We start from the raw sequence: 15,828 nt of genomic DNA, 5'->3' as shown, positions 1-15,828 counted from the left end.
GTTACACGGACGAACATCTCCGCTTTCACTCCGGCCGTCCTCCAATCGATCTGAATGATTTTCTTCTTATTTATTCAGCGAATTTTTCATTTTTAATGCCATCATGTTTGCGTATTGTACTGCATGTTTTCACGAAAGAGGATCGATCTTTTAGCGGGTAATCGATTGCATATCGCTGTAGCCAATACGAAAGGTGGGCGTCGACGACCTTCCAGACTCTTCTCGTTCGTGTCAGAATCTGATGTATTCCATCTGCTGCGTGTTTCGAGGCCTTATTTATTTCTATTTCTAGCCAAATAATATCATAACATGTAGCGAGACCCAAGCCACAAAAAGCAATCCTCTGCGTATGTGTTTCTCTCACACGCCAACGGAATCGAAGTCGACCTCAAGTCAGAGAGACATTGCTTTCGATTGGGCCGGACTTTGCGTATCCAGCTAAGAAGCAACCAAACCATGTACCTGTGCAGAACGTATAACATGTACACTTTATAGATTGGATGTTTGTTTTTTGTTTTTTTTTAAGTATCACGCGAATGTCAAAACACGTCCCGCGAATTGACGTCAGAGACAGTTATCAATAGCTCTGCACATCTCGTGGAAATGACAACTCGATGTCAGCAGGGCGTCACATCAATCGAGTACGCAAATCATCGCCACCGTACCGGTTTCTATTTTATTATTGTTGTGCCTCTTGTACCTTGTACCTGTATGAGCCCTTCCACTCAACAGAGGATGCGAACAAGAAAATTCCGCAATTTTTCAGATTGAAAGGGCGTGGAGACATTGAATGTTCGCTTTGGTTACGTAACCTTAATGTTATTCCACGTCAAATATGATCAAATTATTGCACTCGTGATTGTCATTTTTCGCTGAGATTTTGGGTTTTTGTATTCCGCAGAAGTACGTGTGTTGTTTGAAAAAAAGCGTGCAGGTGACTTTAGGTTAGTTGACTAATGTCATTATGGTTCTTGACTACCATAATGGCGTATGAGCTGACTGTCAAGTATCGGATACCGATCGATATCTGCTTTTCTAAAAAAAAATCCCTAAAATGTCTGTTTGGAGCTTAAAGGCCTAGGCGATCATATTGGCCTAGATGCACGTCATCCTGGATTTTTGCTGGTCGGTCTAGCACCAGAAACCTGTGCAATTCACGTAAAATTTGCTTAGGCCTATCCGCTAAACACAGAGAGGAATATGCAAATTTTCACGTTGGGTAGCCTAATGAAGTCTACAGGATTTTCGTTTGACGTCATTGGCGAAAATTGAGGACGCAACCATCGAATGATATTTATTTTAGTTGGGTATTATTTGGACAAGCCACCAGGCTCACAGGTACTTGTTATGCCATGATTTAAAAACGTAAAATAATTGAACGAACAGGAAGCAGCGCAGAAAAAGAAACACGAATATTGTTGCTCAATTAACAAGAATTTGCACTCTATAATAAATTAACGGAATTTAGTTGTTCAGTAAAAAAAAATAAATACAATCAAGTAAATACTTTAAACAATTAAAGGAATATCTTTCCGGCCTTCCTGACGGGCCAAAGTAAATTCACAGATTCGTGTCAAAAGTCGATGGACAATATCAGCCATTTCGTCTTCGGTAAGACTGTCGAGATTACGGCAGGACCAGGAGCAATTCGATCGTCTTTGTTGTTGACTCGTGAAAGAAGAAAAGGGCGACGAGTTTTGCTGACTATTCAACGAAGAGACGGATTGAGATTGATAAAGGGATGATGTGGCACGAGGAGCTCGAACCAGCCGCCGTCGTTGGCTGCATTGCTGCAGTGTGTGGCTGACCTTTCCGACCTGATTGTTCATCGACGTCAAGTCATCTTCGATTTCGTGCAGCTGGTCGAACATACTGGACATCTCTCCCTCACGGCGTTCCATCACCGCCTTGGCGTAATGAATGGAACCTCGCCAGACGTCAGTCGACGTCGTCGACGGGGTCCCGACGGCGTACGAGGCACGTCGTCCGTCGTCGCCGTCCAACCCGTCGATTGATTCGCTTCTGATAAGTTGATCCAAGGTCTCGCACGTTCCGTGTTCATTTCAAGGATTTCCGGCTCGAGGTGAACCTGTTTGTTTTGCAAAATACTGCAACAGTCAACATTTTCCTTTTCTCACTAAAACAAGTAATGGAATTTCACACAATCCCAGTCTCAACACTGTAAAATTAATGTAGATCACGTGATGGTTAGACAGCTTTATAACGTGATCGCTTCACGTTATGAAGCTGGAGCTGAATTTTTGCCAACAAAACTGACTGTATCCCGTTAGCTGAGGGAAAGTTCTGATTTTTTAAAAAACAATTTTAAGCTGCGGAAGAGAAGCAAATACCTGTGCTAGTGAGCGATGGGTAGTCGGAGCCGAAACAACTGTCGGAGCACTGAGAAACGGAATTTTCACGTCTGTAATAAGGTTTCACCGGTCGGCTGAATGGGAAAACGGACGAGCCATTGACTAGTCCATGTGCAGTCGTTTCATCCGATACGAGACGGTGCTGGGTCTTAGCCGGCAGGTCTTCATCGTCATCGGATCTCGTGGACATTAGACTGGTATTGTAGAAGCTTGTATCGGAAATTAGCCAAGCCTGTCCGTCGAGGATTTTCCACAGTGTCGGACAAACTCCATCCGAAATTATTGCTTGGCATAATTGGTACTTGATTTTTTTTTTTTTTTTTTACGAAATCAAATGTTTGATGTAAAAAAACTTGACCAAGTCAGCAGACAATCATTCACCATTGAATCACTAATTATGGAAACTGCTGGACACTGAACGAAAGACGGACAAGTTTTTTTCTGACGAACTAAACCCCCCTCACGAAAAGTCGGCCGGAGCTGATGGAGTAGCAACGTGGAATGAGTTTCCATGTCGATGCAAGTACAGGCAAACCTCTGTCTCTCTCTCTATAGTAAAATGCAAGTAGATTGCCAGTCCCGTTGCTAATCCAATTGTCAAAAGGATACCCAGTGACTGGGATCGGACCTTTACATGCCGATCAACTGGTGCCTGTTCTGTTTCATGTTCAGTTATACGTTAGCATATAGCTGTATCCATTTCGTTCTTCCTTCCACTAATGTCATCCGGACTCGAGTCAAAAATTGTACACAATTGCAACTCGATGACGCAAAGGAGGCATAAGAAGATTAACGCAATCAGATAGAAATAGGAAAGCTGATTCCCAAATAAGTACCCCGCTAACCAACAGAGAACTGACAGGCACATCGATAATAAGCAAAATGAATAAATAATTGGATTTTTTTTATTGCGTCATCTGATGTGACGTTGCAAGATGACGAACAAAATTGGGGTCCCAAAAGTTACATGGCAAGATGACCCTCCAAGATCCAAAACTGGCGGATTAAGTACAATATTGTATCGGCTCAGTCTCTCTCCCTCTCTCTGCCTCATTGCCGCGTACATGTCTGTATTATTTTTCGTGATAATCAGGACTCCAACGAAAGTCTTTGGATACGTGCGTAAGTAACCGGAAAATATCTGATGTACGTAATAAGTGAGTGAGACTTTGTAGGGCATCGTGACGTTAAATCGAAGGGACCCTGAGTTCGGATCTTCTCGCTTGACAACAACATGGATGACTAAGTAGAGAAAAAAAACAACCCCGTTCGATTTTTCCCGTCTTTTTTAAGTGTCAACAATGTCACTATCGATTTCTTCTTTCCCATCCTTTTGCGCGTATACTCAACTCAATTAGAAAATTTAGTGAGAGGAAGTGAACAGCGTCATTAACGGCTACTGACATTTACCTGTTGTCTGTTTTGCTTGCAGAACTCGTACGAAGGATGCTTTCAAAATAACTGGATTACAAGCCAGCGCATTGATTTATTAACTCGCCATGTCCAATTGTCCATACAAGATTGCGTGAGTTTGCGAACAAGGCGAAATCACGGCTCGAACGAAAGTAAAGTTGCAAGCATCCGCCCAATGTCAGTTATAGTTGAGTGAATCATCGATGTCCCAGCGGTTCAATGGCCACCAAACTATAACTTTGCTAGTTTTACAAGTATTTGAACTCGCATGTGTGTTGACGAAGATCACTTGAATTTGTTATCAACAAACAAATTTAAGTAAAACAGGGCAGGTACGTTTCTGACAGGTGAGCGGCAATCAGCATCAGAATTGGTGATTTTGATTAGCTTCCGTCACGGGGAAAGGGATTCATTAGAACGTTTCATGCAACCATTTGCGTCAGTTTCTTCTTAAAATATTTTATCCCGATTCTAACAGACCCTGTAGTCCCAGTTTCAATTACAAACCACGCCCTTCCTTCCAAAGAAAATGTTAGTTTTTAGATCAAAGGACCTTGCCTATCCTTATAACCCAAATATTGAACGCAAAAATCGAGTACAACATGCATGGGATAGCTTTAAATCACGTATTCTCTCTTCGCTACTTTTGGGAAGGGACAAGGTCGCACGTCCATAATGACGAGAAATAGAAATCGCTACTCTGTTCCACCTTAAATGTATTGGAAAGGACAAATTTGGGAGGCTGCTTGAAAACAACGAACGCAACAATATTTAGCCAGCAATGAATAATAGACTAGTAATACCCATCTTTCATTATGAATAAGTTGAAAAAAAACGATGTCAGCCAGAGACGACTGTGAAAAAGAAGTGATTTTGAAATCAATGGTGACAGAGCATTTTACATCGGTAGAACAGCGCTTATCTAAAAAACTGCACAAGCTTTCCTTTATCTTGCTGAGAATGCTGATAATGGTGTAGTAGAGACGGATGGATGACAAGTCCAATATGTGCTACACACACGAGTCAAAGTGACGTAATTTTGACTTTGCAACAACGTAGAAATCTAGATAAGTAAACGATTTTTGCCGAACCCCTGGCGTCGTTCGAAAATTAAAATTGCTAACATCTGTTAGTGGTTACGTCATTTAATGTTTTGATACAAGTCCTAAGCCATTTTTCTTTGCTGACACTTCCTCAAGCGAAACAGATTCGAATTTTCAGAACTGTGGTCGTCCTTAGTAATTCAAACATAATTTAATCGAATTCCGTCCGAGATGTTCGTTCTTTAAGGTTGGATCTTTATGGATTCTCTTTAAGAATGGATGTGCAATATCACGTCAAACAGCATCCAAGCGAAACTACGCTGTGTGAAATCGTGTCGTACGACATAGCTTGTGATGACGCAGTTGTTTTAACTTTCACCTTCTTCTCTCTTGTTGTTGCAAGGAGGATTCAAGTTGAGATGCAAAACTTAGGACGGTGGCTTTATTGGCTGTTTGGTTGGTAGAATTCCTCTGCGTTTCATTTGACACATACTTTATTTGATACTATGCGTCGAAGTAGAGCTCAGTGACAACTATAGAGTAAACTTTTTTTTGAAGAATCCACAGCGAAATGTATAGTACTATGCTTCGACAAATAATTGACGCAAATGCCAAACGCAAACATTTCGGGCATTCGAAATATCAAGTCATGCGTGAAAAGTTAAACTTACAAACAAAAGAAAAGAAAGAACATATCCACCGTAAATCATTTTCCTTTGATAACAGTCAATTTATTCTGGATAAACAACTAAATTAAAATGATTCATCTTAATAATTGCCTAATATTGGTCGGGACCGGAAGAGTGGGATCCACCAAAAGCGACTTCAAGTTCTTCACACAAAAATTCCGGAAGCGTGTGTCATTACTCTCTACTCTCGAAACCAGAATGTGAGTATTTGTCGTGTCAACCCAGTCAGTAGCTTTTTTTTTCTTTGTCCGGATTTCCGGAGAAATGCATTTTGCGGATGCTAAATCTTACAAATCCGGGTCCAAAATAGATTTACAGCGGGATCCATCCTACTGTACGTGGTGTTTGGATGTTGTGCTTTTTATAAATAAGCAAATCCAGCACATCGTAACGGAAGAGACGTCTTTCACTACTTATCTTTATCCTTAAACACAAATATAGGATAACACTCGTTCTATACTTACGGATGTCCAAACACGAAATACTCTCAAAGCGCGTGATAAAAGCTCTGGCCGGGCAGCCTTGGCGTGGGATACGACAATAGCGGAAGGTAGACCAAGTGTGCAAGAGCAAAGAAGTCATTAACAACTCTTACAATCTTAAACCTACCGAGCCAAATTTTGGTTTGTTTTGACCTGGAGTTGTTTGCTATAAATATTCGCATTCAAATAAGCTAAACACCAACAGTTTCGTTGTATTTATGTTTTAAAAAGCAGTATTTTGTTAATTTGATCGTTTATTTTTAATTTTGAACGTATGTATAAAGGCATCAGATGATTGGGGGAACGACAAGAGAATTTTAACTTACACAAGTACTGGTGACAAGGTGGTTCTATTAAATCACGTAAGACTTTTAATGCATATTCCATTGTCTTTATTTACATATCCTCAAACGCAACGGGCTGGAGTTTTTGCTTCTGGGACTTCGTCAGTAGAACCAATTGCAGTGTTGTTCAATTCTTTGGGTGCTGGCCACGGAGACTGATGATCGGTTGGATAAAGACAAGCAGCAACGGCGGACGAATCATTTCGTTCTCGGTAACTATTCGATGCGTCATGCGACATGTTGGAAGATCTATTACCGATTCCGGAACGTATACGGCTTTGGACGTTTGCAAATTGTCTCTTCTTTCCCGGAAGGCTCTGTAACTGGGCACTTTTGTTGGTTACCGCTGTGGAAGGATTCCAGGCTGGACGAGAGTCTGTCGTGCTCGATTTTGATTTGACAGAGGCAGTTTTCGACATGATAACAACTTTTTCCCTAAAACATTTAAATATAATATAGTCCTGCCGGTGACCGGAAAGCAGTAATGAATCAATGTGTGTTATCAAAACCTTTGTACTAAGTCTCACGTAATCTTTCATTTGGAGCTATTTTTCGAAATGCGTGGGCTAGATGACAGGTGGTGTAATCAATGACGACGGACGCAACTAATAAAGAGTAAACATGTGTTTTTATTAATTATAAGTTTGTATTCATCTTAAACATGACAACGAATTTTTACTTGCCCAATACAGATCAGGGCCAACCATCTAAGTCTGTGAATCATTATAACAGCAAACACTCTCCATAGACACCTTAAAAAAAACTGATCACGAAATCCGTGGCGATAATTGAATAACTTGATCTCCCACTACTCACTATATTCACTTGCGTAGCCTAATGAAACGAAGCAAAAAAAATCAGTACTTCTTGTAAATATCCAACTTCACCATTTAGTTTTACAAGCTCTGGTGGGAGGCAACGTCAATCCTAATCTGCTTCCTCTGGTTGACTGACAAAACACTAGATAACGATATTTCTGTCAAAAAGAATTAAAAGCAGCTTTTTAAAGCCCTCAAGATACAGTACATATGGTGATATTCTAACATTATGTAGAAGTCAAGCTATGAAAGGATATTTCAAGCTATTTTCAGACAATCGCCTTCAGCAATCGAATAAAAAAAAAGGTAATCAAAGGTTTACCTTTTCCCTGCCTTGAGCTTTTTTGCTCGCGTTGCCAACCATTCTGAAGTGGCAACAGAACAAACAAACAAACGAAGAAAAATTATACATAAACATTAGAAAAAAATAGTAGCTCAATTTTTCTGTATAATAACAAGCAAAAAAAAGTAGGTAACACTTTATGGGTATGGGAAGCTTGAAAAAAAAACCCATACAATTCATACATCTTCCCACTCTCGACGCCGTTACCGTCTTCCCATTTCCCATTTTCCGAGTTCAAAACTGATGGAGGAAAGAAAAGCTGTACAATTAAGCAGCTTCAATGTTGATAGCTAGCTGTTTACCCATTGCAGGTTATTTTTTTTCAGGGACAGAAAAAATTCGAAAAATGATTACACGTTTGGGGTTGTCTAAATCTTTACTGGCCTATAGCGCAACAAAATGGATGGGTTAGTGGTATTCTTGCACTGGAAGAATAGAGTCGAACTTGAATTAACTGCGCCCAAGTTCGTCTGCTAACTGGAATTGGCCTTTTATATAGTCTCTAATTCTGCCATACACTACAACTGCAAGTTCATGGAATTCAAATTAGGCCTTAATACATCATTTGCCAGACAAAAGTTTTGCTATACCACAACTAACTGCTTACCTTATGCATAAACTGAACAGAATAAAAGAACTAACTCTGCAGAAAATGAAAGATAAAATTATATATATAAATAACAGCATCATGTAGTGCAAGAAACACATGATAATTAATCTTACAGCACTTTATTCAATGCACCTGTTGTATCGACAGTAATAAAGATATTTCACTATCAGGACTGCTTCTTTTATTCGTTCTTTTCTATACATTTAGAAAGGTTGCTCTTTCAGATTAATCTAAATTCTAGACAGGTTTAGAATCAATCAATTTAAACCAGTAGCCACATTCACAACGTTTTGGTTCGCCTTTGTAGAGCCACATCCAATTGATAGAAGTGGCGTCCTCTTCACACACACAGCCTACTACACGGTGTTCAGCAACTGAGGGAACAAGGTTAGGTTTCTCCTTGGTACCAGCAACTCTTTTGTAGACTTGCATCTCATAAGGATCCTATATGAATGGTACAATTTTTTTTATTGAACTTAACAGTAAGCAACTAATTCATTTTTTTTCTTTACCTCTCGACCGGCTTGCTTTGCAAGGATTTCACGTTTCTCTAATCCTGTAGCATGTTCGAGGGGATCGTTCATAGCTAACAAAGAAAAACACCGTGATCAAAAGTTCATTATCAGAGTAGTTCTTGGCTTTCATGGCGGCCTACGTGACGACGGTACGTACGTGAAATTTATCATGTAGCTGCCATGCGAAGGCCTACCATGGAATTATTTTAGGAGTATATAAAATTATACTTATAATTACCTTTATCTGCTGCCCTAACAGCGGTAGTAGAAACTCCCCGCCGAGTTGCAGCGAAAACCGAGCGGCACACGAACGAAGCCATTTTCTTGTGGATTTGCTTGTGAGTGAATGAAACAAATGACGAATGAAACAAGTGACGAACGCTTGGTTGCCGAGCAACACTAGAGCTTCTGCTACACGTTTTTACAGAAACCTGGCAATAGGTTGCATTTGTGTTCTTCGTACGAATCAAACGTTTTGCGGTGGGTAATGGATTTATATTTTTGAAATGAATTTTCTAATCAATTATATTTTAAATTAATAGGTATTTGAAACATGGGTGACCGCTATAACATTCATTCACAGTTAGAGCACTTGCAGTCAAAATATATTGGTACTGGACACGCCGATACATCTAGACACGAATGGCTCTCTAACCAACACCGAGATTCTTTTGCATCCTACGTCGGACATTTTGATCTTCTGAATCACATAGCAATTGCAGAAAATGAATCGAAAGCCCGGGTTCGATTTAACTTTATGGAAAAAATGCTTCAACCTTGTGGGCCTCCACCAGAGAAAACAGAAGACTAAAGGGTTTAGCCCATCATCAAACATTTTCATCTTTAAATTCCAATAATAAAAAAGTTTTTTTCATTCTACTGAATTTCTTAATTTAATTGCTTTGTATTGGATAGATAATGATAGTAAAAAATAATTAATCTTGCAAGATCTGTTACATCCAGAGACTGAGGGACGAAGCCATTCTTTGTTTTCTTTAGTAAGCATTTAGAAAGTAACTATGCATGGAATGGGATTTTTAATCTAATCCCTTTTATGTCATAGAATGTCAAATAATGTTTCACAACTTTTTCTTTTTAACTAATGTTAACTTGTTAAGATATGTAAACTAAAATTGGTTCGTTATGGGTTGCTGAAACCCATCAAAATTGTCACGACATCTAGCTGCCAGTGGATCACAATACTCCGATTGTTTCGGCACGTTCAGTACCATTAACGTTCAAACTCATTGTCCCAAGTTATTGTAAATTAATATATTAAAAATTGATTTATAGCCTTAAGCTTGAGCTTGTTTGATCACTTTGCAATTCCTGGCACAGACTGCCTGTGTACTTCGATACGGTATTTTTTTACCCCTCTTGAATCTGTGATAAATTATTAGAAAGAAGCATGACTGCTTCGTTATCTCGTTTTGCCGTTCTTCGAATTGAGGACGATGAAGATGAAAAAGCAGCTTCTAGAGCAAGGGATAAACAAAGGGCAGCAGCACAAAAATTGGCAGAATCAAAAAATAAGTCTGCAAAAGTAAAATTGAATTCGGAAAAGAATGCTGCAAAGAAGATGAAGGCTGCCCAAGAAAAAGCAGAGGTATGGAGGCTATGTGTATTTGATTAAGTCAGAGACATATTTTTTTTACAACTTGTGGAACTACATATTTTATTCATATTATTCTTGCTTTTCAGCTCAAATCTTTGGCGTTTGGTGGAAGCAAACCCAGAAAATCCTCTGCCCCTATTAAGAAACCTGCAGGAAATGAAGTCCCATCTAACTTTAAAGAATGGAAACAAAAAGATCAGGAATTTGTTGACGATGATTTCGAGGCACAACTCAAAGAGGCAATAATGGCTTCCAAAGTAGATTTTGAGGCAAATATTGGAGAAGTCACAAAATTGCCAGAACAAGAAGATGTAAATAACAAACCATCTAATAAGAAGAAAGCTGGAAATAATAAAAATAAAGGGACCACCACCATGTCTCTTGATCAATTCAAACAGGGCCCACAGGTTAAATTTTTTATACCACTTTTTAAACACTTATGATATATGTCTTTTTCTTTCAGGAATCTCCTCGAGAAACCCCAGCACATCAGGGAATCAGTGGGAAAATCCTTGAAGATGAGCATTTCTTTGAACAAGTTGCAGATGAGGCAAAGAAAATTATCAACAAGGAGAAGAAAAAAAATGAATCTTCAAAGAATGCAAAAAAACCTAAGGAGGTAAATAAACCAAATTCATTTCATTCCTTTACAAGACCCATAAATGAAATTTTGACTTGTAATTTGGAGGCCCTTCAAGTTGAGCAACCAAGGCTAGCTCAGCTTCAAGAAGAATTGAGTCAAAAGAATATCGAAATCGAAAATCTTCGATCGGAAAATGACAGGCTGCGTGAAGAGTTGCTCAACGTTAAAACCCGCTATAAGAAGCTGTGTGGAATCTTACTCCAAGGAGAAAGTATTATGCTGATTGTGCTATTAGTTATTGTGCAGCTATCTATAACATATCTTAATTTCGGAGTGTTTAGTGAAGGAAAAGGCCCAACTTCTTGTCGAAATGGATAAAATTTCTAAAGTCAAGGATGAGTTGACGGCTGAGCTAGAAAGCGTGACCAATCAGTTACAACAGGAAAGGAGCAAAGTTACCGTATTGACCGATTTAAAGAAAACTGCTGTAATGATATTATAATCAAGTTGTTTTTCTCCCAAAATTTTCTAATTTCTTTTTCACATTATTCAGACTTACAAGAAGAGGTCTGATAACGAAAAGTAAACGTCGGGAACGTGTACTAGCCCAAACAGTAACATTGAATTTCACGAATATCTTCAGATGATTTGGCATGTTTACATTCTAAAATTCTGTGTTATTTCACTTCAAAAATTTTTTATTCATCAAATTTCGATTGGTTGGCGAAATTTGTCACTCCATTGCTATCAGCAACGTACCTTTGAGTATACACGGAAAAAAGAAATGGACACTTTCTAATTTTCTTTTTTCCTTTTTTAGGTGTGCATAATCATCCATCTAACATAGGAATGGTTTGGCATTTTTATTCGTATTATACGAACAAAATGCCGTGACCATTCCCCTAATTAGTTTTTACTGATAAAATTCACTTCGCGAAACGTGGATAATCTCTTATTTAACACCATTTGGAGTTTTGGTGTAACAAATTGCAGGCGACAAAGAGCAATAAAATTAGGCAAGGTGCAAGCCGGATGTTCAAATGAAGTTGATGACGTTTGTTTATCTTCACCGGTAGAACCTGGTGGCTTTACAGATTTCGCAACATTGCTTAATGATAAAATTGTTGACATGGAAAGAGTACAATTCGGAGCGTTGCGTTGGAAATTGTAAGTAATAAACCAACTAAGCTGCTGCATACGTTATTCGTCGTGATTGTGATTATATTGTTTGAGTATTTACCAAGAGTATAATCCTAGCGAAGGACTTGCCGCTTTGAGCAAGCGTTGAATGCTATTTCCTAAATTCTTTTCCCTAGATCCCATTCGGAAATTACCGTGGCGAGACTGTTGTAATTGAATACCAGTAGATTACAGTAACGCAAACGTAGAAAAAAGTGCCTCGGATTGACGCATAACTTTTCTGGAGATAAGGGGATTAAAAGTTAATCTTACCTCCGATTTGAAAAAAATCCCGATTCCCGTTTTTGTTTGTAAGGTTCTTAGCTGTATAAATGCAGCTTCTTAAACATCTGTTGATCAGTCGAAAACCAGAAGCCGTGAAACTATTGCCAGATTCAGTTCGCCAAGAAACTTAATTTTGCCACCATGTTGCGATCAGTCCCAGTACAATTTTTCTACCTATTTGGTATGTTAAAACATTTCTTTTAATTAATAACATTCTTTAGGTAGCTAATCATGAATTAAATTTTAGGAGTCTTGCTGTGCCTAGGAACGGAAGTCACTTCTTGGCGGACCTTCCTTAATCCGAAGGTATTTTTTAAAAGAAATAAGTAAAACTATTGCGTAAGCTTGCCGCACAGATTTCAGCTCGACAACATTCCTACTTTTGGTCGTGGAGGACACTTTTAGTTAATACCAATCTGGTGAACTTATCCTGAACTAATAATAATTTTTTTGTCTTCCCCCCGTTGTTTACCAGCATTTAGTTGGACAGTATCTGATAGAAGAGAAAACTACTTATACAACTTTCGACTGTCCCGGCACTGGCAATTACCCTGTTCCTGGAAAGGTAATTATTAATAATATTAAAATAATATTAAAATAATTTATTAATTATAAAATAATTATTAAATTACTGTGTTGTAAAAGTCTTATTGATTAATTAATTTCAACCATTTAGGAATGCACCGAGGATTATTATTCTTGTACTGGAGCGGGAGTGCCAGGCGTTCCAATGGTAACAAACTTTTTTACTCTTCACGGTCTCAGAAACTTCTTGATGTGTTCACATAAAGATAAATTTGGTTATTTTCTATTTTTATTTCAGGTTTGTGCTGGAGCCTCAGTGTTTGAACCCAGCACTAATGTCTGCACGTCGTCATTGACCGCCCCGTGCAAAAGTGAGTTTTTAAATAAAAAATTTTTCTCCGCTGGAGTGAAGCAGAACGCTAATTTTCGTTTAATCATGATAGTAACAACACTACCGACGACATCGACTACTACTCCAACGACGACTCCAACGACGACTCCAACGACGACTCCAACGACGACTCCAAACGACGACTCAAACGACGACTCAAACGACGACTCAAACGACGACTCAAACGACGACTCAAACGACGACTCAAACGACGACTCAAACGACGGCTCCGACGACGACAACCTCTGATGCTCCCTTCGTTTGCCAGGATAATGGCGCTTATCCTAACCCAAATAACTGCAATACCTTCTACATGTGCTCTAATGGCATCGCGTATCTCTACGTAAGACCTAAAGGAAATTTGGTAAAGTTAAAATCATTAACAAAAATGCTATTTTCTTCCATCGCAGTTTTGTCCAAGTGATCTGGTCTTTAACCCAGCAACGGGCAATTGTGATTACGCATCCAGCGTTTCCGGCCCATGCTCAGGGGCACGTTAAAAACAAATGCGACGATTAGAAAAAATCGGAATTCTATCACAAAGTGATTTCTCAATTTACCAAGAAATAATAACGCGTCAATTACTTTGTATAGCGATAAATTATGTAATGAAATTGTGCTCAGTAGGCTATATCTTCAGCGATCAAAATTCATTTTCATGTTTTATTTGTTTGTCACTTGACCAAGAGGACATCTAAAATATATGTAACATCTCGTTCGTACTTTGTGATGTTCTCTTCTTCATTTCATCTTTGTTCGTAAATAAGATTTTATATCTACATCAGGAAATTATATTACGTTTATAAAAACACTATGCTCGTGCGTGCCTAAAGAGTCCAAATTGATTTCATGTTTTTTTGTTTCCAGATTTGTGAAACGTCAACATGCGGTATACATCCGTCTAGAAACATGTTTCGCTCGCCAATGAACGGAAATTTTCTCAGGCTTAAAACAGATCTGTTTGTTAAGGATAGAAAAGGGTTTTTATTCGCCTTATCCCTTATCTCTTCAATTTCCACGCGTACTTACCTTTTGGGTTCCAAGGGTTTGATTCTCTTTCTATAACTGTGATGCCGTTCGAAATTTTATCAGCACAACGTTCTGTATAACCTTGAATTAAAAAAAAAAAAAAAACAGAATAAGAAGCAAACAAACAAAATACAGTAAAAAAAAAAGGAAAAGTTTATATCGTGAACACACATAGGCGATGGTAGATGAACTTTACAGCTTCATTGTACCTTTCCTGGATTTACAACTTAATCCCTGTTTTTAGGACAAAACGGCATTGAAACGATGAAAGTGATACCGCATTAGTAGCAAACGGTGACACGTTTTATTTATTCTTTATTAAAATCAATTCATAAGTAGTAGTTTAACCAGAAGTCAAGGTTCTCTTGAACTCGAAAACTCAAACACGCCATTTGGTATCTTTGCAAAGAAGACACTATCTAGGTCTTTTATTTGGAAATAGAGCCAAGTATTTTCGTCAAAACAGACTTTTGTTGTTTTTTTAAACTGAATTCAAAAATCTACTTCACAGGTAGGCCAATCATACAGGAACAGCCCTAATTAGGGCCGATCCCTAAAGACAATATAGTGCCTAATAGCTGTACATATGGCCGCCGTCCTATTGCAAGCAAGCTTTGTAATTTCTCCGTCATTGCATTTTAATTTAATTGATTTCTTCATTTTTTATACTGTAAGAGTGCGTGCAATGCAATTTGTTTCTTTTTTTCGCCATTTGGCTTGTAATCTTACTGTCTAATTTGATAGAGTTAACTTTCTTTGTTCGTTTTGGTATAGAGCAAGAGCGAAGCGCGTACCCCCATTGTTTTACGAGTGCACCTTGGTGTTTTAAGATAGCTTTTGCGGCTGGAAGCCATGTTTGCATCGAGATACAAACATGGCCGCCAGCCGCAATTTCTCTCTTAAAATGCGCGATGCGTTCGTAAAACATTAGGGGGAACGCGCTTCGCTCTTGCTCTATACAGAGTAATAGAATACTGGTGTAGCCACGGCCATGTTAACTCTCCCTCTCAGATTTTTTCCCAAAAGTTGTTGCCAATTTCGCGTATCGATTGTGAGAAAATGAGGCAAGATATCGATTTAAGTGTCCCATAGCCGTAACTGCCACCTATGAATTGAGTTTTAAGGGTTGTTATTGTTATAACAACCCATATGTTTATACATAAATTTTTTCACACTAATTAATTAAGCCACTTTTTGTTTACTTTCTGAAGTACAGACGACGAAAATGAGCGAAAACATAGCGAAACCGTAATACATCACAAGTTCACAACACAGCCGCTGTGGCGCTTTCGTTATGGGACAGAAAAACTTTCAGGCCAAAAAGGAAATGGGAGGGCCCGCCATAAGCGTGGCTACACCAGTATTCTATTACTCTGCTCTATAGCTGGCTAGCTGCAAAATAATCGTGTCCAAAATATCGATTACTTACCTTAGTCAGAATCATGGAAACCTGGTTGGTTCACGACATGTGAAAAATCGTCTGTCGTTGTGTCTAATTTCGGAAATAGCAATCAGAGCCTCCAGCGGGTGTGTCATGAATGCACCAATCAGGAAATGTGTTTGAAAACTTCAATAGCCAATCAAAACATGAT

At 38.7% G+C, this 15,828-nt stretch overlaps 3 protein-coding genes, 2 long non-coding RNA genes and 1 other non-coding gene across 9 annotated transcripts; 2 read left to right on the top strand and 4 right to left on the bottom strand.

The window, feature by feature from the left end:
• Positions 1-1,268: 1,268 nt before the first annotated feature.
• Positions 1,269-5,373, bottom strand: LOC116916304. The gene is made up of 2 exons (XR_006643772.1): positions 2,352-5,373; positions 1,269-2,089 (listed from the first exon to the last, which is right to left on the bottom strand). It is a non-coding gene; the product is annotated as an uncharacterized LOC116916304 (transcript).
• A 1,478-nt stretch (positions 5,374-6,851) lies between these two features.
• LOC116916307 lies at positions 6,852-7,471 on the bottom strand. Of its 2 annotated transcripts, XR_004390582.2 has the most exons (3): positions 7,244-7,457; positions 7,023-7,177; positions 6,852-6,948 (listed from the first exon to the last, which is right to left on the bottom strand). It is a non-coding gene; the product is annotated as an uncharacterized LOC116916307 (long non-coding RNA). The 2 variants fall into 2 exon arrangements; XR_006643773.1 differs by having other exon boundaries at positions 7,023-7,471.
• Positions 7,472-8,278: 807 nt separating this feature from the next.
• Positions 8,279-9,029, bottom strand: LOC116916306 (cytochrome c oxidase subunit 5B, mitochondrial). The gene is made up of 3 exons (XM_032921541.2): positions 8,868-9,029; positions 8,627-8,700; positions 8,279-8,558 (listed from the first exon to the last, which is right to left on the bottom strand). Exons 1-3 carry the CDS (start codon positions 8,947-8,949, stop codon positions 8,352-8,354), a joined length of 363 nt encoding a protein of 120 aa, XP_032777432.1. The 5' UTR covers positions 8,950-9,029; the 3' UTR covers positions 8,279-8,351.
• A 784-nt stretch (positions 9,030-9,813) lies between these two features.
• On the top strand, positions 9,814-11,616 carry LOC116916303 (G kinase-anchoring protein 1). The gene is made up of 6 exons (XM_032921538.2): positions 9,814-10,235; positions 10,331-10,651; positions 10,708-10,863; positions 10,933-11,098; positions 11,169-11,314; positions 11,381-11,616. Exons 1-6 carry the CDS (start codon positions 10,038-10,040, stop codon positions 11,411-11,413), a joined length of 1,020 nt encoding a protein of 339 aa, XP_032777429.2. The 5' UTR covers positions 9,814-10,037; the 3' UTR covers positions 11,414-11,616.
• Positions 11,617-11,767: 151 nt separating this feature from the next.
• Positions 11,768-13,929, top strand: LOC116916305 (conserved oligomeric Golgi complex subunit 8). The gene is made up of 7 exons (XM_032921540.2): positions 11,768-12,472; positions 12,539-12,597; positions 12,767-12,856; positions 12,968-13,024; positions 13,115-13,187; positions 13,260-13,550; positions 13,618-13,929. Exons 1-6 carry the CDS (start codon positions 12,433-12,435, stop codon positions 13,454-13,456), a joined length of 516 nt encoding a protein of 171 aa, XP_032777431.2. The 5' UTR covers positions 11,768-12,432; the 3' UTR covers positions 13,457-13,550; positions 13,618-13,929.
• LOC116916309 lies at positions 13,843-15,797 on the bottom strand. Of its 3 annotated transcripts, none has more exons than XR_004390589.2 (3): positions 15,666-15,797; positions 14,237-14,317; positions 13,843-14,164 (listed from the first exon to the last, which is right to left on the bottom strand). It is a non-coding gene; the product is annotated as an uncharacterized LOC116916309 (long non-coding RNA). The 3 variants fall into 3 exon arrangements; XR_006643775.1 differs by lacking the exon at positions 15,666-15,797 and adding an exon at positions 14,408-15,041; XR_006643774.1 differs by lacking the exon at positions 15,666-15,797 and adding an exon at positions 14,446-15,041.
• Between the last annotated feature and the right edge of the window lie 31 nt (positions 15,798-15,828).

This window comes from Daphnia magna, linkage group LG2, assembly GCF_020631705.1.
Source record: "Daphnia magna isolate NIES linkage group LG2, ASM2063170v1.1, whole genome shotgun sequence".
In the NCBI taxonomy this organism is placed as follows: Eukaryota; Metazoa; Arthropoda; class Branchiopoda; order Diplostraca; family Daphniidae; genus Daphnia; species Daphnia magna.
The sequence above is the reverse complement of the archived record's forward strand: the minus strand, read 5'-3'. Positions and strand labels throughout refer to the sequence as shown.